Below are 24,091 nucleotides of genomic sequence, written 5' to 3' on the forward strand. Positions count from 1 at the left end.
GTATTTTCAGCTTCATAGCTAAAGTTGCTGAACTTACCCTCAGATTCAAGTCTGCGTTTCTTTATCTGGGGGGAGGCAGTTGTCCGCTGGGTGAGTTGACGCCTCTTTGGCTGGGTAGTGCGATTGTATCCCAACCACAACTCTGGGAAAGGATTATCCTTGGTTGGTTTTTTGTCCACAAAGTGATGGGAACAAACAAAAACGTTGCGTGGTGATTTCTTTACATTCAATGCCTTCAGCCAGGTCCTTGATTCCAAGTCGCTATCAGGCTTGCGAAAAAATGTGAACAATGGAGCGCATGGACATTGCCTCTTCGTAGCTGGTTTGTGGTCGTAGCACTCTCTATCTAACCACTCGTTCAGGTGCTTTCTCGAGTTTTTACAACCAACTACAGCACACGTCGTTCCCGAACCACTTTTCTTCATGTTGTAGCAGCTAATGGTTATATCCTCTTTGTCACAGCGATATCAGTGCTTCGTCGGCACAACGGAGCAAGCTAGCAAAACGGAGCAAGCTAGCAAAACAAACCCAGCCCGCCAGAACGGAAGTGGATTGCATTCGACGGAAGAAGTTCAGGATGTAGAGCGGAAACGGCTCAATAACTTGTGTATATGATAGTGTATTGGCCCTGACTAAGTTCATGTGATGTATAAACCCCTATCCTTGTTGATACAAATACCAATATTCGTCAAGAAAGTTTTTAATCACATTAAGATTTTCGCCATCTTTGTCAATATTTTTCGCTGAGAAAGTTTCAAACTATGACCATAACGGCCTTTCCACCAATCAGAGGCATCACTGTGGGATTGTGGGATTGTTCAGGATTGTGGGTAATGAAGTACTTATCCAAGAGATCGCGAATAAAAGGCATTTATCTCAAAACAAGGTTAGTGCCCCATGAACTCTTGGTGTCTATAGGAGCATATACAATCGCTTACTACAGCCGTAGCTGGTTTTAAGACTACCACGTGCAGTTAAGTTTTTATGGCTTATACCGCAATTGTCAATGGAGAAATTGCATTGAATTTTTACATCCGGCATCGGCTGTGGGTGGGACTGTGCAGCTCTATTTCCCCCTCTGCTGGAGAAGTTTCGCATTATGCTATTTAAAACTTGAAGGCTGTGGTCGTTGACACTTCAACAGGCACAGGCAAAGTACAGTATTGATGTGTTAGTACGAAAATGTTCCCTTGATTCGTGTCCATGACAAATAAAACGACATAGGCCTAAGTAAACATGTTTTGACTGTCAAAAAAACAACAGACAACATGAGCCTTTGAAAAAAATTAAACAGGCTACCCCTGCTAGAGTCAAAACCTGCGCATCGGTTAGGCTACACGCTACACACAAGGTTGAGACTAGAGAGGCTGCATTATCTTGATGGCTGTAAGAGGGACTAATCTCTTATCAAGATGAAATCAAGTGCTGAAAAAAAATGGATCTAAAATTGCCACTGTTCGGCTACATTGTTAGTAGTGTGCCCTGCCGATAAGGGGGGAGCAATTGTGTTGCAAAATACTGCTGATTATGAAATGTCACTGATGACGAAAATGTATTTTGAAGGCAAATATATTAAATTGCCCAAGGGATTTCACCGGGCACCCTCCCAAATCTTATTGAGATGCCCCTTGAAAAGAGCATGTCAATACTAAGTGTTAGTGGACTTTGATGTTATATAAGCATACCAATTGCTGTTTTTTACTTGTGTTTCCTGGGTGTTTGAACCACCCTTCAAAGTGGTCAACCTCCTCGAGGGAGGCTAGGGGCAAGGAGATCTCCTCCGGCATCTCCACAACAGGTTCCGCAGCTGCCATTCTGGCCATGATGACACTCATATTCATGGACAGCTGATTCATCTGCTGCTTCATATTCTCCATTAAAGTTAGCATGTGGAGGGCATAATTGAATTGAAATATTTTTTTAGAAGCATTGGTTTTAATGTTTCTGAGTGAGTTTCTCAATTTAAAAATCATCCTTATTGGTTTTGTTGATATGTGATTCAACATTGTGCAAGCATATGTTAAGTCGTTAATGCTATGTCTGTGTAATAATTCACTTACATGTACAGATGATTGGGCCTTTCCCAGACCGGCCCATATTCATGCTGGGCATGAATATTTCCGTTGCTCTCTCTCTGTAACTAGACAGATCTGTGTAGTTCTTCGAGGAACAAGGAGATTGAAATAACTGCTGAGGAGGAGGTGTAGAAAATGAGGGGGGCCTTGAAGGGGTGAATGGCGGAGGTGGAGAAAATGAGGATGGCCCTGGAGGGGTGAGCAGTGGAGGTTGATAAAAGGAGGATGGCCCTGGAGGGGTGAGCAGTGGAGGTTGATAAAAGGAGGATGGCCCTGGAGGGGGTGAGCAGTGGAGGTGGAGAAAATGTGGATGGCCCTGGAGGGGTGAGCAGTGGAGGTGGAGAAAATGAGGATGGCCCTGGAGGGGGTGGGAGTGGAGGTTGGGCGAAGTAGGATGGCCCTGGAGCTGGTTGCTTGCTAAAAAATAAACATAAATCATTAGGAAAGGGTTATAAGGGAAATATTTTAGAGATATATTAGTGACATGAGGAACAGAAGAGTTCTAAAAAAACAGCAATTTAACAGCTTAACAATTGATTTCCACAATCAGACAAATACTGGTTATGGGCAATTCCATGCAAAACTGTCACATCCATAACGCCAATTAAATACCATGGCATTGTGCTGGTGTTATGGATACTTATACTTATACTTATACTTATACACTCTGCACACACTCAATTACAAACACACAAAAACGGAACAAAGTAGGAAATGAACACAATTTGACAAGCGTGACTTATTTTTGTGGAAAAAATGTGCTGGACTGGGCGGCGGACATATTTTGTACCGCTCTGCGGTACATCTAGTTGTTTATTGGTGCCACAAACCATGTAGATGACCATCCACAACACCTTAATTCTGTGCATAGGGGTTAACGTGTCCCCCTACCAACCCCAGCACAAATAATAGATTAACCAAACGTGACAGTACAATGAATCCTTGCGATACTGGGTTGGAGGAGCTGGCAGGGGTACAGTTGGTAAGTGTTCTTAAAAGTGTTCTGTAACAAACTTTTATAAAATAAAATTTGATAACTTAAAAGCCATGACAGCAAAATGGTTCTTTTAATGGTGCAAATCAGCAAAACAGAGCACAATCAACTGAGACCTTTTTGGTGAGATTTGGACATTGATGCGGTGTGTGTGTGTGTGTGTGTGATGGTTGTGGGTGGGGGTGACAGGGGCACATCAAACATATAAGAAATGAAGCTTGAGAACTTAAAACATAGAACTGCACAAATGTGTATTACATAAATGTGTATAATGGCACAAATCAGCACAAACGATTAACATTAAGTGTACCAAAGCTGAGGGCTGTCTGTCGTGTCTCCAACTTTTCCAATGCTACAGAGACATTCAGTGGCACAATCTTGGAGCTCGGACACTCAAAGTATGGGAACACTCTCTCAGTGAAAGTGTGTGTGATAATGTGTAGGTGTGTGTTATTATCAGGGTCAGAGAACGACAGCTGTCCTCTGTCCCAGTTCAGCTGCACTCTGATCCTCTGGGGTCTCCCATGCACACTTAAGGGAGTCTCTCGGTCTGGTGCAGAACATTCGGTTGAGGTACCACAACCAAAGCCTACAACTCCTGTATGCTTTACCCCAATAACATCCCCGAGAGTTGAACCAAAGGGACATGACTTTTTGGTGTGAGGGGTATTGCCAAAAAGCCCTCTTTGGGAAAAGTGAGGTGTGTGGGACTGCGATGGAGACCGTGCTCCATATTGACCATTACTGAACCAAATATACCACAGTCCACTCCTGGAGGCTACATCTCCCTTAATCTGGGCAGACTCTGTCATCACGCCCACAGCCCATAGTGTGTTCTGCCCAACCTCCACATCCCAGCAGTGAGTCCCTGAGTTAAAGCCCTCGGAGCCCAGCACACTGGCAGCCAAATGAAATCTCTCTGGGTTATCAGGAAGCTGCTGTCTCTCATCACTGTATCTTGCACTGGTCAGATCCACAGACAGGATGAGATGCGCGTTTGCAGTGTTGGGATCCAGAATCACAGGGGCTGCAGAGAGAAAGAACACACGTGTTTAAAAATGCATTTCGATCTACTGGTCATCTCTCATGTCAACTGACTTTATCATGTAGCATTAAATCAACCAATTTTGTATATATTTTAGGCAAACACTTTGTGTTTGTGTGTGCCTGTGTGTATATGATTGGCTGTGTATGACAGAGATATCTGTACTATATTGAATTAAGTCCTTCATCTTCTCCCAAACTCTGAACTTCAGGTTGCCAAGGTGCTTTGCCACATTGATCAGAGCTCCTGAAACCCTCTCTGGATCCTGCAGTGTGCACTGGGCTCTGGAATGACATTCAGGAGTCAGTGCTGCTGTGGGTTTGGGTTCAGAGCCACAGAGAAGAGAGAAACGGAGAGAAACAGGAGGCAGTTCACTTACCTTTCCACTATGCTCTTGTAGTTCTGGAAAAAAGCATTCATTCATAAAATTAATATTAATATATTTGGACATTGATGCGGTGTGTGTGTTAGAGGGTGACAATTTTTCGGGACTCCCGCGGGTCACGGTATTCCCGCGGGAGTCCTGCGGTACGGGAGTCAATTTCACTGTTGGTAACGTGATAGGGACGGGGCGGGCAGAAATCAACGGGAGTGGGCGGGAGGGGAACGGAGCCGGAGATTAAATTAAAACATGCGGTGAGTGCACCCAAAGATTGCAGGGCATTTCTAGAAAAGAGAACCACTTACAACTCACAATAAGTTTGTTGATAGGCTACTCTGCGGCTAGCAGTAGCCAATCAGAGCAATACAAAGCAGCTGCCCTGTTCACAAGCCAATCAATCAGCGTCAGCGACTACACCGAAAACTGAAGGTATTTTCTATTGCCATATCAACATAACCTAATCGCTAACGTTATCTGAAATGCTAGTTTTTGTAACGGCAGGAATAAACACACATGGTAACAAAATCAATCTAAACATGTGTAGCTTTACTCAACACATTAACACTATGATACAGTGTAATTGTCAAGTTGTATAGCTCACTGTGTTCAAAGTCGATCTTAATAACCCTTGTCACCTCGACTAGCCTATCTTGGGTGGTTGTTATGGGAAACTAGCTAATAGTTCTAAATGGCAATGCAGCTTTACTGTAGGCTAGTGAAGTTCGGAAAGCAAGATTGGAAAGAGGAAATAGCGTTTACATGTCCATTTAAATTATAGCCTTTCTAAATTAGATGGATTGTGAGGAGACCGCTTTTAACTTTAAAGAGGCCTATCTACAATTGACGCAAATAAACCTCATGTCCGGTCTATGGATGTCTGCTTTAGCCTATTGTTGACGACAAATCGTTTTTTTTACGATTTAAAATGATACTTTCTAGATTTTAATAGGGCCATGTTGAAGAGCTGATATCCGTTATTGTTCATGCAAATATAAACTGATTCATGTCCCTTGCATTTTGCAACTGTGAGATCCATGGTAGGCGCCCGACAGAAATATTGTTTCATTTTGCGAATGATATCCACATTCTGGCGGTGTTCTAAATGTGCACAGAAGGAGTTCATAAGCTATATAAGGTATAAGCTAGGCCTATTACACAACATAAATTGTCACTATGCTGGCTGGCAAATAAAATCTCCTACGACCCACCCTTTGGGAACCAATGCTTTAGACAACATAGGGAACGAAACCAGAGTGGGATGTGATTCGGGAGCCTTTCTCTCGGGATTTTGCAGGACAGGATTTTTTTGGGGGGGCAGTCACGTGATCGGGATATGACGGGAGTATTTGTGTGGGCTCAAGATGGGACAGGAGTGAAAATTGATTCCCGTGTCACCCTCTAGTGTGTGTGTGTGTGTGTGTGTGTGTGGTGGTTGGGGGTGGAGGTGACAGTGACAGGGGCACATCACACACATAACAAATGAAGCTTGAGAACTTAAAACATAGTTTCATACACTTTCCACTATGCTCTTGTAGTTCTGGAAAAAAGCATTCATTCATAAAATGAATGAATTAATTAATTAATCAGTAATATTAGTACACATTGCAATATGACTATTGCTTCACGTGAGCCAGCTTTACTCACCCAACATTTACATTTATTCATTTAGTAGACACTTCTATCCGACTATAGCGGCTAACATTTGTCAATTATATTACAAGGACCATGTCCCCCAGAGCAACTTGGGATTAAGTGCCTTGCTCAACGGTGGAAGCTTGGCATGCTAGGCCAAGTCCTTAACCACTACCCCACCACCACCAAACAATATTATCGTGATAAAGAAACCTGGGAATCTGGGAATTCCCCTTTCGTGAATTTTCAACGCACTGGACAGACTGCATTGTGTTGCTTTAATGCTGTCTGTCTGTCTTCTCAGTCTGGTTGTGTGTATGAAATTACTCAAAGGTTGTTTCCAACCGCACACACAGAGATAGCTGCCATTATTTAATCATTCATGTTTATCTACAGATATAGAGGCCAGGGGCTTTACTTATTCTGCAGAAGATGGGCTTTTTTGAGGGAGAGGCAGAAATTGTACTGGAGACAGGCCTGTATTTCTTCAGTGGATAGAGCCTAAGAGTGGTCTGTATTTGGTGCTAATGACACCAGTAGCCTCATCAGCACCATCTGGCTATCCTTGTTGCAACAAAATGAGGTGTCCATACCGACTTTTGCACATTAGAGGTGCATGAAACATCTCAAGCACTAGCTCGAAAAATAAAACAAAACCAGTCTGCTATAGTTATTAGCAGATGCTTTCATACAAAACCGCTTGGAGTAAAAATGCACATTTTTGTCATTTGAGAGTAAAACTGTAGGAGACCGTCTGATAAAACGAGAAGTTCATGTTTGCACAAACACATGCCTGTGATTAGCCTGCAACTCAAGTGCATTTTGTCTTGCAATGCAAAAGAGGCTACACAGGAGAATGTTGCCCTACCTGTAAAAATGTGATATCACCATCCCCAATCTCCTGTATGGCTCTGACTGTGTCTGAAAGAGATGAGATCTCTCTGCTCATCTTCTCAATCTTCTCCTTCATCATCTGACTCTTCTGCTCCTCTTCCTCCTTCAGTGCAGCTATCCTGGCTGCCTCTTCATCTCGTAGAAACTGGTGAAGCGTCTCAAACTCCTCCTTGATCTGCCTCTCTGCGCTTTGGACTTGAGCCTGAAATAACAGAACAGTTTATTATCCCCTAGTTGCTCATAATCCACTAACTACAACTATATACATGGGCAATTCCATGGAAAATTGACTTTTTGTCACATCCATAATGTCAGTGAAATGCCTTGGCATTTGTATGATGTGAATGATAAAATTCATTATTTGTGCATTTTTTCTCATGTACATTCTTCAGCCAAAAATAGCAAATGCTAAAATTTCATGTAATCATTCACATCATATCATACCATCACATTTTATTGGCGTTATGGATGTTACAAAAAACTTAATTTTCCATGGAATTTCCCACATACTGAATGCTATTTCAGTGACAAACACTTGGAACAAGGCAGTGAGCGAAGTCTCCAGCTGATCAGGCTCTTCAGCACTATTGTTAAGCAGAAGAGACTGATCAGCTGGAGACTTCACCCACTGCCTTCCACAACAGACAGACTGAGAAAGTCATTTGTCCCCAGGGCCATTGAACTGTTCAATGCTTCACTTAAGGGAAGAGGAGAGATAGACTTCTCTGCATAGTCTGTCTGCCTCTTCACCCCCTCCATGTCTTGAACTGTCTGTCCACTAGCCACTTTTTACTGTCTTTCTGCCTCACTGTTTGAGTGCTATATTAGCACATTAGCACATATGCATAACCCCTCCCTCCATGCCACAGCCGAACTGTGGCCAAACGTATACCTTTCTTAAAATAGTTATATATATATAGATATAAGATATATAGACTTTATTCTTGCACTGTTGCACTGTTGGACTTACTCATTTGCACTATCACCATGAGCACTATCACCATTGCACTATCACCATTAACACTCACTCATACAGAGCACCTTACCTTACCTTACTATGCACAGAGAATCACAGGCTCAGTCCCTACCTCAGTCATTGCAAGTGCCTCTAGATTGATTAATCACCACGTGGATACTGTTTTTAGAATTGATTTAGATTAAGTGTTAGTTAGCATCATTTGTATTTTAGTATATTTAGTATATTCTTTATATTCTACTGTCCTTATTGCTTAGTTGTGTTTTTATATTATATACTTTTAACTACTTTTTCTGCTGTTAGTGAATGTGTGTGTGTTGTATGTACTGCATGCTACTGAGACCTTGAATTTCCCCTGGGGATCAATAAAGTATCTATCTATCTATCTATCTATCTATCTATCTATCTATCTATCTATCTATCCTTTATCTGCTTCTTTCAGTGTGTTGCATCTGGAATTGCTTGTTGTGTGTGAGGTTTAAAGCAGCACTTTAATTTTTTTGGTCTAAATTCACACTGGATTGGAAGTGTGCTAACATGCTAACTGGTGTCCCCTGTCCTACATGGAACACAGTACATAGTGCCCTGGATGGTTGATAGGAAATATATACCATACAAATGAATCTTAAGATGACACCATAACTAATTGCATGCCTAATAAAAGCTTATATCATTATGTAATATTGTTGCATAGTCATTTGACATTTTAATAATATCTGAACCTGCTTTCACCTTTATGTGTTCTGCTGTTTTGTAACAGTTGAGTGTTGCTTCTTCAAAGACCTTCAACTTCCTCTGTGTGAACTGTAGTTTACTCTTAAGGTCCTCCTGAAATAAAATAAATTATTTATTTGTGATACATTTCTCATTACACAAACACATTATGTCATGTGTGTGTTTGAGAGAGAGAGAGAGATCAGCGAGAGAGAGAGAGAGAGAGAGAGAGAGAACCACAGTGCATTGACCTACATTCATTATCTTCTTTATGTCCCAATAAATTTCTTTTTTTTTTATCATACTCTGTACAGTTAAGGATATGGTCACTGGCCAATTATCACATACATGTAGGAAAGAAAAAAACACCACCTGCTGGTGCAAGATAAACTTCCTGTGGGTCAGAGACTGTAGTTTATCTGAGCAGTCTTTGTAGCTCATCTTACAGTATACGAAAATCATATAAATATAAGATAACATTGCAGTCCCTACATGGACAAGGATTGACCATTTGTAGTTTCTTTGTGCTTCATGCCTTTAGCCTGAAGTCATTATTGAGCTTTATGGATACTACTCACCTTCAAATCAGCTGCTGCCTCATCTATTGGTTGGAACTTGTGGTTGGTGTGTTGTTTTGAGTCTCTACACACCACACACACAGGCTGTTTATCGTCCAGACAGAAGAGCTTGAGTTTCTCACTGTGCAGACTGCAGAGCACCTCAGACCCTGCTGAGGCTCTCTGACTTTTCTCTTGTAAGAAGGCCTTACACAGGTTCCTTAGAGCCAAATTAGGGCAGGGATGCCCCTTTGACAATCTCCTGCAGACTGGACATTCTCTGGATCCTTTAGTGTCCCAGAACTGCTGCAGACAAACTTTACAGATACTATGGCTACAGGAGAGGACAACAGGGTCCTTAAAAACATCACAGCACACTGGACAAGATAAATCCTCTTCTAATTTTGAAGCCATGTTCTCTCCAGTAAGAATCTGTTGTCTGATACACTATTATTTCCAATTTCAAGTTGGGGGAAAATACCTAAATTATCCTACAAGGTTAATTAATTCTCTCCGTTTCTGGTTACACAGCAAATAGTAATATACAAAAAAAAGTATATACTGTAATATATAACTACTATATATAAAGTATATACTTTACATATAACTACTATATATAAAGTATATACTTTACATATAACTACTATATCACTTCTGACAAAAACACAACGCACTTGCTCTGTAACTAATGTAGAATAGAATGACCTGTAGTCTCTCACTCTATCTTATTGTGAGTGAGAGGGTGGGTCTTTGGTGAAAGAGAAATCTGATTGGCCAGCCTTCCTAACTGACCTTCCGCCTCAGACCTGTTCAAGGCCAGAGCAGATGGCATGAGATGATGGGCTCTGGCCACGGCCATATCTTCACCAACACATGCTCACGAGGAGGGACAGGAGTGTGTGTGTGTGTGTGTGTGTGTGTGTGTGTGCGTGTGTGCGTGTGCGTGTGCGTGTGTGTGTGCGCGCGGGTTCATGCATACGTGTGATGTGTGTATGTCTGTGTGTCAGAGAGAAATGTACATAGTGTCAAATTTACTTTAATGTAACAACAGCATTGAAGTGATATGCTGTACAAAATAAATACATTTTATGTACAGGTGTTTATTTTATTTTAACAAGAAAAATACACCCTGTGGTTCATGGTTTATATGAAGCATATAGTCTCACTGTGCATTTTGTGGTCAACATGAGGTCTGTATTGATTAGAGGGAGTGGCCTGTATGGTCTGGAGAAAATACCACAATGCCCCTCATCGCTGAAGGTAATGTCTATGGGGGGCTCTTGATGCCCCTCATCGCTGAAGGTAATGTCCATGGGGGGCTCTTGATGCCCCCCATGTTGAGTTGAGCACTGCTCTCCCATGCCCATATCCATGGCTGAAGTGCCCTTGAGCAAGGCACCTACTGTAACCCCTCACTGCTCCCCGAGCACCGCTGTAGCAAGGCAGCTCACTGTTCCAGGTTAGTGTCTGATTGAGCTCACTGTGTGCTCTGGGTGTTCACTAATTCACGGATGGGATAAATGCAGAGACCAAATTCCTTGTTTACGCAAGTATACTTGGCCTATACTTGGCCTTTTTTAAAAAAAAAAAAAAAACACGGGAGGCAGCAGTTACGAGTTATAAGTCAGAGCTACGGGTTGTCTCCGACTCCAACAGTGGGAGGAATCATCGTGTCCCACCAGTCAGCCACCGCCCGCCTCAAGCTGGGCAGCCCCCAGTCAGTAAGGTGCTGGCCCGCCACAGTCTGCCTGCTCCTTTGGGGTAACACTGACAAGCAGACTGAAAAAACATGCACCAGGCAAACACAGAAAAGAGAAACAACCAATTCTACTGTACACTTTGCAAGCTGGAATGTCAGGACAATGTGCACAGGGCTCTCCGATGACCTACAGCAGGTTGAAGACTTCATGAAAATCATGAAAGCCATCATCGACCGAGAGCTGAAGAGGCTCAATATCGACATTGAGGCATTGCAGGAAACCAGACTTGCATCAAGTGGCAGCCTCAGTAAACAGAACTACACATTTTTTAGGCAGGGGAAGGAACCTGAGGAACTTGGATTACACACCATGTGTATGACAGTGAGAAACTCTCTACTGTCTTCAGTGGAATCTCTATCCAGTGGCATATCTCCCATTCTCCGTCTCCGCTTGTTCACCTCCTTGGGCCCAGTCAACATCCTGATGATCTATCGCATTATTGCATTTAAAGAATCAGTTCAAATGTGGTTAAAAGGAATAAGTAATACTCATGCTCATATTTCAAATGTAGTAGAGTCACAGTATGTTTTTTTTTTTTTTTTTAAATATAAAGTGTAAGACGCTTGTGAAAGAAAGATATGCAGCTTTCAAGTGACAAAAATGGCAAATTCCCAAGTTCACATTAAAACTGTTGGATATGAAAGGCCACATGGACTACAAACAAACTACAATGTGAGGACAAAAGTGATGACGAGCAGTGTTGCCAAGTCCGCTTATTATAAGCGACTTTGGGCTTGTTTTTTTCGTGAAGTCGCTTGAAAGTAGTTGTAGTCTCGGGTGGGCGTGTTTTTTGGCGCGGTCGCATCTTTTGGGCTTGCTTCACATCTGCTGTTTCTGCGTAGAATCCATGCAGCGCCTACATGTACACAGGACAATTTAAGCCTATGAAGTTCTCTGTTAGCAAAATCTAGCCCCGGTGTCCCACCTCTGATTCCCACAAGTGACGTGAATGATGCGGGATGATGACGTTTTCAATGGGCAAAAGGTTTTTCCGATATCCATGAATGCACGGTCTAGCTGTGTCTCTGTACTCAGACTGTGCTTAGATGGGTAGATTTAAACACACATGTTTAAAATAGATTTTATCATGAAAACTTTAATCTAAACATTAGTATTACAGACTGGAAAAACATGCATGTTTCATACAAATCACAACTTGTTAACATAGTACAATACAGAGTGCTCAGTCTCATTACAGCATGGTCAGATTTTCCAACATGGGTTGTGATGTAGACGAGCTTATGAATAAAGTGTCAAATTGACAACTGAACAACAATTTGTCGCATGTAAAACAACAAACAAGCAGAGCAAAGGGGGAACGATAGCAAGTTTGTTTAGTAATGTATAACTGCACCATTCACAAGCTGACTTAGATAAACGCACCTGCTAAATGGATAAATATAAAGGCACAGAGACAAAAAACATGAACCACATGACTTAATACCAAAACTGTTGATATACACACATGTAAAACATACTCTACAGGGAATCTATTGTCTTTCAAACCTCCTGCAGTTCAGATTATCTCCACTAGATGAAGCTATTGTCCACAAATGTTTTTTTCCTGATTGACTATTCAATGCTGGGACTCAACTGCTGAGCATGTGATAGCTAAGCTGAGCTGATAACTCTATTCCAGTGTTTCCCAAAGTGTGGGCTGTGGCCCCCTGGTGGGCTGTCACGGTGTTGCAGGTGGGCCAACTTTATCTTAGTCTCGTCTCAGTTGTGAATAAATGTTTGGGTGGGCTGCAGATGATTTTTAGAAATGAAATTGGGCCTCAGTAGTCTTAAGTTTGGGAACCTCTGCTCTATTCAGTCAGTCATTGTTGAAGACATCATTGGTGTGTTGACTTGTAATGACCCTTTCAAGAGAGTTCCATTATCAGCATCATAGTTGGCCCCACAAGGCTTCCGTTTTAACATTCCATATGTTATCTTAATGCAGAGGAAGTAGATTGGGAACCAAATAGAACGTTCAAGCATTGTTTTTGTTTTTATTGTTGAAAGGGTCTATTCTGAGCAAAGGACTGAAACAAGACGGTCCACTCAGCTCTGAAAACACTCATATCAAGCGTGATATATCCTAGGTGTTATCTTATACAACACCCAGATCAAGCGTGATTCAAACTTACTCATTACATTACATTACATTACATTACATTACATTACATTTGGCTGACGCTTTTTAGCCAAAGCGACTAACAACATAGTAAACAGTTTAGTCACACACACTTTGCACATCAGTAGTAAATCATAGTAAACAGTTTACTCACACACACTTTGCACATCTCCATAGAACTTTTTATTTATTATTTTTGATTTCTCCTCCATCTACCCATGTCCTTGATTGCCTAGCCTTTCTGCCCCCCACCCCACCCCCATCCCCAACACACACACAAAAAACACACACACTTACATCATCACTGTCATCACCTCACATACATAAAGCACACTGCTTGCTACAGTAAGCCTCCTCTACTTGCTGCACACTGCCCCCCCCCCCCCCTCCCTACATACACAGCACATTGTCTTCAGGATCTTCTCCAACACACACCCTCTACATACTTACAGCACACTGCCCCCACCTACCCACACGCACACTACACACACACACACACACACAGTCACTGCTACACTCCCCTCCCGCCCACACACACATCTTCATCACGCACATACATCATACATACAGTCCTCTGCTTGCAATAGTAAGTCCCTTCACCATACTTGCAGTACACTGCCCCCCCCCCCTCCCCTACATACACAGCACATTATTTCATCAGGAAGCTTCTCCAACACACATCCCCAACATACTTACAGCACACTGTCCCCCCCCCCAATACACAGCACATTGTCTCATGAGGAAGCTTCTCCAACACACATATTGCACACTGCCCTCTCCCCACATACACAGCACACTATCCCATCTCCCCTGTCATCCCCCCAACACACACACCAAGACCCCTGGCAGTTGGGTTAGCCCCTTGAGCCGTGGATCTGCCCAAGGTTTCTTCCTTGGTAAGGGAGTTTTTCCTTGCCCCTGTTGCTCTTGGGTGCTCCTTGTTGGTGCCCCCCCCCCCCCCCCCCCCAATTCCAATCCTCCCCCACCTTTCTTATGCAGCCCTTGCCACTTAATCTACTAAACCCCTCTTCTACTGCACTTTTTACCCCCCCCCCCCCCACTTTGCACAAATAGGCTGACACCAGACATAATTTCACTGCATTTCTTACTTCCAGTAACTATATGCATGTGACAATAAACTTCCTTGTATCCTTGTATCCTTGTATCCTTGTATCCTTGTATCCTTGTATCCTTCCTCCTCCTTCTCAGGCAGTAAGTAGGGGAGCGCAAGGCACAACGTAACATGGGGTTACACAGACTATTTGCATAGGCTTTATCAGGGCATGAGTCTGGAGAATGTGTAGCTGTATATTGCACATATTTGGGGTACTTTTAAAACAGCAATAAGAACCAGAGCAAAGAATGAATCAGAATTAGATGTGTTAATAGTAATAGTTGCAATTTGCTTTCTAAGACCAGCTAATGATATTCTCTTCACATCTCTGCACTGAATGCGTGAAGTACAGTAGCATCTCGTGGTTTGGTGTAAGAGAGGAGATCTGATTAAACACACCCACATCTTTGAAATAGGTAAGAGAAAGCAGTGCATTTCCCATAACCAATGACACAATTACAGAAAATCACATACGCAGAAAATATTTATATAACGGTGTTTTTTTGTTTTTTTTAGAAGTTTTCTTAGGAGGGACAGAGGATGTCTCTGATGAGGCAAGGCTCTCCTTTAGTGGGGCAGTGGGCACGCCAGCCCCCCCAGCCCCCAGTAATTCAACATAATTGGAAGGAAACATTCCATACTGGCCATCAGGGCCAACTCCTCTCCACCATCCTCCACCAATCAACTCTATTTCAGTTATGATGTCATCTAGGTCAAAACTGATCTCATCATCATCCTCTGTTGAAGGAAGAAAAGATGAAAGAAAAAACTGTTTATCATAATTGCATGCATGTTGTAAAGTCTATCCTGGGTCTATCCTGGGAGGAATCATGATGGACTTGTCGCTCCGTATACTCACCAGCTTGGTAGTCATACAGAGCTCTGGCACTGAGAAACCCACCACCATCCCCTCCCACTGCATCGGGCAACACAAATTCTGTGATAAATGTAAAGATAAAACACTATATGGTCATTACAAACTGAAAAATGACAAAAATGTCTGCTCATGTTGAAAAAACTAATATCAATAACATCAGGAAGGGATAATGGATGTGACTGCGTTCGGTTATCAGAAGAATAATGCACGTTCGAGGTGGTAATGTGGCCTTGATTGCAAATTGATGTACGTGTGATATGGCCAAAAAACAGAAGCTATTTTAGGTGTACAATTATCAGGAAAATAAAGCACATTCTAAACACATCACAGTAGGGGATCCAACCATATGGTATAGATGTGAGATATAATCATTGAAGGAAGATTGAAATGCAAAATATTGTAGTTGAAGGATGTTGTTAGTTGTGTGTACGGTGTACATTTTAGGACATTCTCAGCTGTCAGACTCAGGTGTCAGACATCAGATGAAAAGGCATCAGGTCTCAGGAAAACCTCTGTCAAGTTTACGGAATTACACAGTCATGTGTCAGACATCAGATGTCAGACAAAAAGTTCTCAGATGAAAAGTTACAGAGTCAGGTCTCAGGAAAACAGCTATTTCTGTTAACTGGTACAACAAGCAAACCTATTTGTGATATACAAAATGTGTGTGTGTGTGTGTGTGTGTGTGTGTGTGTGTGTGAGAGAGAGAGAGAGAGAGAGAGAGATAGCTGTCCACTGTATGTTATACTACTTAGCTATTTAAGGGTTGGTCTATTTATTTACTTATATTTCCTCTAGTGTAAAATATCAATAAATATTCCATCCCAAGCCTACCATACACTGCCTGAGCCTCCTCCTTGGGGGCAGCAACAGGACCTGAGAGAGACAGAGAGAAAGGGGGTGGGGGGTGGGGGGGGGCAGATGAAATGTCATTCATGACTATGTATTTCTTTTGTGTCTGTGAGATGTAGGTACTGTGCTAAACAACCTTCTTTATTTTAATGCAGACGGCAAAGCTCAGATGGTCCAGATGTTTGCAGTGTGTGTGTGTGTGTGTGTGTGTGTGTGTGGACAGACTTACAGTGCTCCTGCATCTTCTCCCAGACTCTGAACTTCAGGTTGCCCAGGTGTTTCTCCACATTGATCAGAACTCCTGAAACGCTCTCTGGATCCTGCAGTTTCCACTGGGCTCTAGAATATAGATAGACAGGGAGCCAGCCAGTCAGCCAGATAGACTCAACTCCAACAACAGTGTAATTAAACCTAGATAGACCTAATTATGCGCATCAATCAAATACTTAGGTAAGGATGTAAAAATAGATTAATAGATACCAGCAAATAAATAATACAATGAACAAATATATTCCTGAGGATGGATGCAGCCTCTGTTACCACATCTTATTTTATTCTATTCTAGTGGCTGTTGAGATGTTTAATTGATACAGGAACAAAAGAGTCTTCAAATCTATTGAATCTGCAACAATAAACTTGTAAGGAAGCTCTATGCCTCTCTGGAAGAGAACCGTGTTGGCTGCGAAGGAAGGCAGTGCTAAATATTGTGAGAAATTATGATTAATCTGACGCCATTTTACCAAGTAGTTTATCAGCTAGTGGCAGAGTAGTGGCATGGCACAGAAGGGGATATGTATGAATAGTGGATGAATGAACAATTAATTGAATTACAAAACAATGTCATCATCAATGTATCAGTTACAGTGAATGCAAGGTAGGCAAGTAAACTACAACATGGTATATGTTAGAGAGAGAGAGAGAGACCCAAGAGCAGAATGGATTTATCCAGAAGAGCAAGAGAGAGAGAGAGAGAGAGAGAGAGAGAGAGAGAGCAAGAGGAAAGGTAGCAAGAGGCCAGAGAAAAGAAGAGAGAATAAAAGAGCCCTTGATTCAAAAGAAAATATTCCTGATTCAAGTCTTTCATCCACAAACACATACAGTTAGGCTCATAAGTTTTTGAACCCATGCTTAAATTGACTAAAAGGAGGAATATACATTTCACGTTCCTCTTTTTAGTCAACTTTAGCATGGGTTCAAAAACGTATGAGCCTAACTGTAAGTCTATACATTAGACGGGCACATACGGAACTTTGAATTGCTCCTCCTTTTATGAGAGTTTTGATTGAATAGAAACCAACAATGTTGATTGATATGGGGAGAGAAAGGGCCTTATAGATTATATTTGTATTGGTACAGTCATAGATTACATTTGTATGGGTACTAATTCTCAGGATCAGGCAGACAATTGTCATTATCTTAGACTAATTGAGGTACGGTTTGCGGTCCTGGGGTCCAGTGCATACGTTGACAGCTCAACATGCCGGTCTATTGGCTATTTTTCTGACTCCATGCTGCGCACACCCAATCTAGGCTCTGGATATTTACAAACATCGAAGAGGTCTGTATATTGATGGTAACTGTGAGTGCAGGATATGGGGAGGGTCTCAGAGGATTCTGCTGCTTTGGGGTCATAAGAGAGAGAAGAGAGAGACAGGAGGCAGATCACTCACCTTTCCACTGTGCTCTTGTAGTTCTGTAATATAACAAATAGATCAATATAATAGTTAATGTGACCAGGCACTTTTGAATTTGCTCTAGCAGATCCATTTGGTTCTCCAAAATCAGTGAAATCCCAGGAACAACTGCATTTAAAACTTTCATTTACAAGATGTGGTTGTTTTAGTTACAAAAAGATTTTAATGTTTAATTTCAGTGCTGGTAATGTCCTATGACAATCAAAAGTGCACTGAGAGGTTCAGAGAATTAATTTGGAGGCTAAGAAATGTTACCATACCTGAAGAAATGTGATGTCATCAGCTCCTATGTCCTTTTCTATGGCTCTGATTGTGTCTGAAAGAGATGAGATCTCTCTGCTCATCTTCCCAATCTTCTCCTTCATCATCTGACTCTTCTGCTCGTCTTCCTCCCTCAGTGCAGCTATCCTGGCTGCCTCTTCATCTCGTAGAAACTGGTGAAGCTTCTCAAACTCCTGTTTTATTTGTGTCTCTGTTTGTTGTACCTGAATCTGCAATATTGTAAAAGTGTCAATGGAAGGATTCACGCATGAAACCAGGATCCTTAATCTCTGTATGTTACACCTGGACCTGACATATCACAGCATAAAATAACTGTGGCCCAAAGAATTAAGAATAGAATCTCACGGCGGTAACAGGAGTGTATGTGCAGGTGCTGGTAAAGCAAGTGGTAACAGACACAGAGTGGGATACTAAATATTACAGAGACATTTCAAGCTCTAGTGCAGATGACTGCAGATGACTTGTTACTAAGGGACTGCTTACATCTTGTGACAGTGTGTCTTCAGCTGTGCTTTATATGCGCTTTAGACCAGGTCAGTGGCGTAATGATTTTTAGAGGGTGTAATATAACGATTTTTGGATCATGCGCCAGACCACACCTTAATTGACACACCCGTGGACGCAATGTGCAATTAAAGTGGAGCGCATGGCAAAAAATCCTAACTGAATTGGGTGCAAGATATGAACAGGACTTGTGTCGCGCTCGGCGTACAATAGGGACCCTTGTGTGTACAACGGTGATTGATGAAATATTCCTTATTACAATTTTCATCAACATATCTTCACACTTCTTGCACAAGCCTTTTCCTTTGCAGACACATTACTATTTGGCAAACTCACCATCATAATAGCAATGATAAGAATTTTGATATAAATGTTCATTTTCACCTTAAGGCATTTTTCTTTTGCACCACATCTGATTTTTGCCTGTTCAAACTCCGTCAACTTCTTTTGTAAGACCTCTAGTCCAATCTTCAGTTTTCCCTGAAGTAAACAAAACAAATTATTTCAAGTGTGCGTGTGTGTGGTGTGTGTGTGTCCTTTAATATAGTAATTTCCCATGTATTAGCTGCATTGTGTATAAACTGCATTTTTTTTATTAAGTTAAGTTAAAGAAACAAAACCATATTAATACCACATTAACTTGCCTCATGTATTAACCTCATAGCTGAAGACATTTTGAAAAATCAATGTATAAACTTCGGCTAATAGTTGGGCTACTACAGTATTGTGTATGCATCAGAACAACATAACATGTGTCTAAGGAAAATTAACTGTGTTATGATGATAAGCAGTATTTTGTCTTCTATGATGGTAAATGTTAATGGTGCAGTCAGGGATTTCACGCGATTTGAAGCCCATAATTGTTTTTGCTGCATTCAGCAATCAACCGGACAGTAAGTAACTGCTGTGTGCTCGTCTTCACTGAGACTTGGTTAAATGACAACATTCCGGACTCTGCCGTACAACTGGAGCAGCTAGCATGCTATCGAGCAGACAGGGCCATTGTAAAGGGAGGTAAATCACGAGGAGGAGGAATCTGTGTTTACATCCGTGACGAATGGTGCCGGGACACTGTAGTAGTATGCAAACACTGCTCACCACTGGCAGAGTTTATGATCATAAAGTGCCGTCCTTTTTACCTGCCAAGGGAAATTACTGCGATTCTGCTAGTCACAGTATACATCCCGCCTACCAACAACAACAGCGATAAGAACGCGGCTCTTAGTAAACTGTACCAGGCTGTCAGTGAACAACAGACGGCACACCCAGACGGTTTCACCATCTTCACTGGAGATTTTAACCATGCTGATCTCAAAACTGTACTTCCAAAGCTACACCAGCATGTTGATTTTCCAACAAGAGGAGATAACATCCTGGACCTGGTCTACACTACACACAAAGGAGCATACAAAGCCACCCCCCTCCCCCACATTGGACTTTCAGACCATATCACTGTTATGCTAATTCCCGCATACAGACAAAGGGTAAAAGCGAACAAACCGGTTCGTAAGCAGGTAAAAGTGTGGCCTGAGGGAGCCTCCGATGCTCTTCAAGACTGCTTTGACACAACAGACTGGGAAATGTTTAAGCAGGCAGCCACTTACAACAACCGGACAGACATAGAGGAGTATACAGACACTGTAACCTCTTACATCACCAAGTGCATCGATGATGTGACCCACACAAAAGACATCATCACTCGGGCTAACTGGAAGCCATGGCTGACAGGGGATGTCCTCAGGCTGCTGAGGGCCAGAGACAAAGCCTACAGAGCTGGGGATGAAGCTGGCATGAGAACAGCGAGAGCCAACCTGTCCCGTGGCATCAAGGAAGCAAAAAAGGAATACACTCACAAGATAACCACCCACTTCAAAGACAGCAGGAACGCACAAAGCCTATGGCAGGGCATTCAGGCCCTCACGGACTACAAGCCCGCGCCACAGAGCTGTGAGAGCAACATCCCTCTGCTCAACAACCTGAACCGCTTCTTTGCTCGCTTTGAAGCACAAAACAGCACCTGCCCACAGAAGACACATCCCCCTCTACATGAGCAGCCCCTGTGCCTCTCTGCCGACAGCGTGAAGAGGACACTTGCTGCTATCAACACCCGTAAGGCAACAGGTCCAGACAACATCCCAGGTCGTGCGCTGAAGTACTGCGCAGGGGAGCTTAAGGATGTCTTCACAGACATCTTTAACACTTCCCTGAAGCAAGCCATCGTCCCATCATGTTTCAAAGCTGCCACCATCATACCTATGCCGAAGAAAACTGCTCCATCCTGCTTCAATGACTACCGCCCTGTGGCACTGACACCCATCATCATGAAGTGCTTCGAGCGGCTTGTCATGTCACATATCAAAGCCATTCTCCCCCCCACCCTGGACCCCTTCCAGTTTGCATACCGAGCCAAGCGGTCTACAGAGGATGCAATCTGCTCTGCCCTCCACCCAGCCCTCACCCACCTGGAAAAAAGAGACTCATATGTGAGATTGCTGTTTATAGACTTCAGTTCTGCATTCAACACCATAATACCACAACAACTCATCTGCAAACTTGACAAACTGGGACTCAGTACCTACCTCTGCAACTGGCTACTGGACTTCCTCTGTCAGAGGCCCCAAGTAGTACGTGTTGGCAACAATACCTCAAGCAGCATCACACTGAGCACAGGGGCCCCCCAAGGCTGCGTGCTCAGTCCGCTGCTCTTCACCCTGCTGACGCATGACTGCACTGCAACCTACAGCAACAATCACATAGTGAAATTTGCTGACGACACAACTCTGGTGGGTCTCATCACTAAGGGCGACGAGACTCAATACAGGTTGGAGGTCGACCATCTGACCACGTGGTGCAGGGACAACAACCTCCTGCTGAACGTCAGCAAGACCAAAGAGATTGTTGTTGACTTCCGGAGAGGTCACACCCAACACCTGCCACTGACCATCGATGGTGCTGTGGTGGAGAGAGCGAGCAGTACCAAATTCCTGGGGGTGCACATCAGTGAAGACCTCTCCTGGACCACCAACACTGCATCACTGGCGAAGAGAGCTCAGCGCCGCCTGTACTTCCTGCGGAAACTCAGGCGAGCAAGTGCTCCACCAGCCATCATGACCACATTCTACCGAGGCACCATTGAGAGCATCCTCTCCAGCTGTATCGCTGTGTGGGGCGGAAGCTGCACTGAATACAACAGGAAAGCCCTGCAGCGCATAGTGAACACAGCTGAAAGGATTATTGGTGCTTCACTCCCCTCCCTGAAGGACATTTACACCACCCACCTCACCCGCAAGGCGACCAAAATTGTGAGTGATGCAAGTCACCCCGCTCACAATCTGTTTGACCTACTGCCCTCTGGGAAGAGGTACAGAAGCCTGCGCTCCCGCACTACCAGACTCACCAACAGCTTCATACACCAAGCTGTAAGGATGCTGAACTCTCTCCCTCCTCTCCCCCCTCCACCCTCAGCTACATAACATCCTGGACATTGGACCCAAAATGGCCGCTTGCACTACTCCACTACTCCACTTGCACACTTGCACACTTTACAACTTGGTGTTGTTGTCCTGAAAACACAACACTTCTGCTGCTCTTACATAACTTGCACCACTATGCCACTTTCTTTCTTACTTAGGTCAAACAGAACTACCCAAGCCTTTTATTGGCCTGACTTTGCACTAGTATTTTATTGACTGTCTATGCACAATTTCAACCAAATTTTGCTGCTCTTATTTTTTCATTATTATATGTGCCCTCTTATTTACTTATTTACTTACTTTTTTATTTACTTGAATGTTATGTTTGTCTGTGGACCTAAATTGGCAAAATATGTCTTGTCTTCACCGTGGGATAGTGAGAAACGTAATTTCGATCTCTTTGTATGTCTGGAACATGTGAAGAAATTGACAATAAAGCTGACTTTGACTTTGACTTTGACTTTGATCTCCTCACAACCACATACTGCCCATTCTGTGAGTACACTGTAAAAATCCCTCAGCCCAGGCACCTGAAACTGGGGGGGGGGGGGGGGGGGGGGGGCAGCCTGTAGGAATACTAGAAGTAGGGGTGAGCTTCCTCTCTGCCGTTTTTCATTTCGTCCTTAGTTAAAATATAATGTATGTTTTTTGCCCAAAATTCTCTAATAATCTGCTAATAAATTGAAATATAAACATAAACAAACACAACTTCCTGCGCAATGCACCTTGACTGTACCTTTAAAGATGACATAGAATGGATGAACAAAGTATTTTACTTTCTTCTTTGATGTTAACATTGGAGATATGCAACTTTGGCCTGTCAAAAACATGCTCAGATGTTTCTTACAAGCCCATGCACAACCTTATTATTATAGGTTGGAGATTAAAACATATTATATCAAGTGCCCCCCTCATTTATAATGTTACAGCAACAATGTTACAGCAACTTCGTCTTGAATCTCCAACTCAAAGTGATAACATGTGAAATGGGGCAGTGATCAGAGGGATGGTTTGCATCAATCGGTCTTTGTTCCGATTCGCCCGTTTTAGGGGTCAATTCAGTCCGAGATTTACATAATGAAGGAACAAACCACCATGATTCCCGTTCATGGTAGCTTTATGGCCATGCACGAAATTTCCTTATTCAAGCCAAAGGGATATAGTGAGACATTGTAAAGCAATAAATATGACTCACCTTGAAGTCAGATGCTGCTTCATCAAGAGGTTGGAACTTGTGGTTGGTGTGTTGTCTTGAGTCTCTACACACCACACACACAGGCTGTTCATCGTCCAAACAAAAGAGCTTGAGTTTCTCACTGTGCAGACTGCAGAACTCCCCAGACCCTGCTGAAGCTCTCTGACTTCTCTCCTGTAAGAAGGTCTCACACAGGTTCCTTAATACCAGATTTGGGGCTGGAACCTCCTTTGATGACCTCCTCCTGCAGACTGGACATTCTCTGGATCCTTTGCTCTCCCAGGACTTCTGCAGACATACTTTACAGAAGCTGTGACTACAGGAGAGGACCACAGAGTCCTTGAAGATGTCGAAGCACACAGGACAGGTGAAGTCAACCTCCAAGTTGGAAGCCATGTATTTCTCCAGTCAAAATCCTCCGTCTGGTTAACAGATTTTGCTTTGACTTTAACAAGATGAAAACACAGTCTCAAGTTTTCCCCAATTACAGTTCATTATCAACCCCTCTTTTAGATGTAAAATGACTCAACATATAGTTTCTAAATTCCTTCTTACCAGAAATGCTCAAACCATGTCCTGTATCACCTCTGTGAAGTCAAATGCAGACGTCTGTCATTAACTTCCTCATTTAAACAACATGATTTAATGGGCCAATGAAGGATGACGGGAGTGGCAGGAGACAAAGGTTGTCATGACTTTTCCAGGATTTCCATTATCTTTAGAGCCTGCCGATCACTCACCTTTTTACTGTGCTCTTGTACTGTGAGATAATAGAGATTAGATAATAACTACTCTCCCAGATTACACAATTTAACTTTACACAATTTAGCATGCCATTTGTATCAGGCTTATGCAAAATTCAGAACTGAGAATGAGTCCTAAATTCCAATTAAATTCAGAATTGAGAATGAGTCCTAAATTCCAATTAAATTCTTGAATGAATGATGGAATG

General features: G+C 42.7%; 1 protein-coding gene across 1 annotated transcript; it reads right to left on the minus strand.

The window, feature by feature from the left end:
- Window positions 1–2,855: 2,855 nt before the first annotated feature.
- Window positions 2,856–23,716, minus strand: LOC121697313. The gene is made up of 15 exons (XM_042078795.1): window positions 23,140–23,716; window positions 18,856–18,951; window positions 17,946–18,176; window positions 17,662–17,684; window positions 16,221–16,330; window positions 15,974–16,015; window positions 15,122–15,199; window positions 14,737–15,000; window positions 10,904–11,048; window positions 9,291–9,708; window positions 8,731–8,826; window positions 6,997–7,224; window positions 4,494–4,516; window positions 4,280–4,398; window positions 2,856–4,096 (listed from the first exon to the last, which is right to left on the minus strand). Exons 1-15 carry the CDS (start codon window positions 23,533–23,535, stop codon window positions 3,351–3,353), a joined length of 3,015 nt encoding a protein of 1,004 aa, XP_041934729.1. The 5' UTR covers window positions 23,536–23,716; the 3' UTR covers window positions 2,856–3,350.
- Window positions 23,717–24,091: the final 375 nt, after the last annotated feature.

Source organism: Alosa sapidissima, chromosome 2, assembly GCF_018492685.1.
Source record: "Alosa sapidissima isolate fAloSap1 chromosome 2, fAloSap1.pri, whole genome shotgun sequence".
NCBI classification, from domain to species: domain Eukaryota; kingdom Metazoa; phylum Chordata; class Actinopteri; order Clupeiformes; family Clupeidae; genus Alosa; species Alosa sapidissima.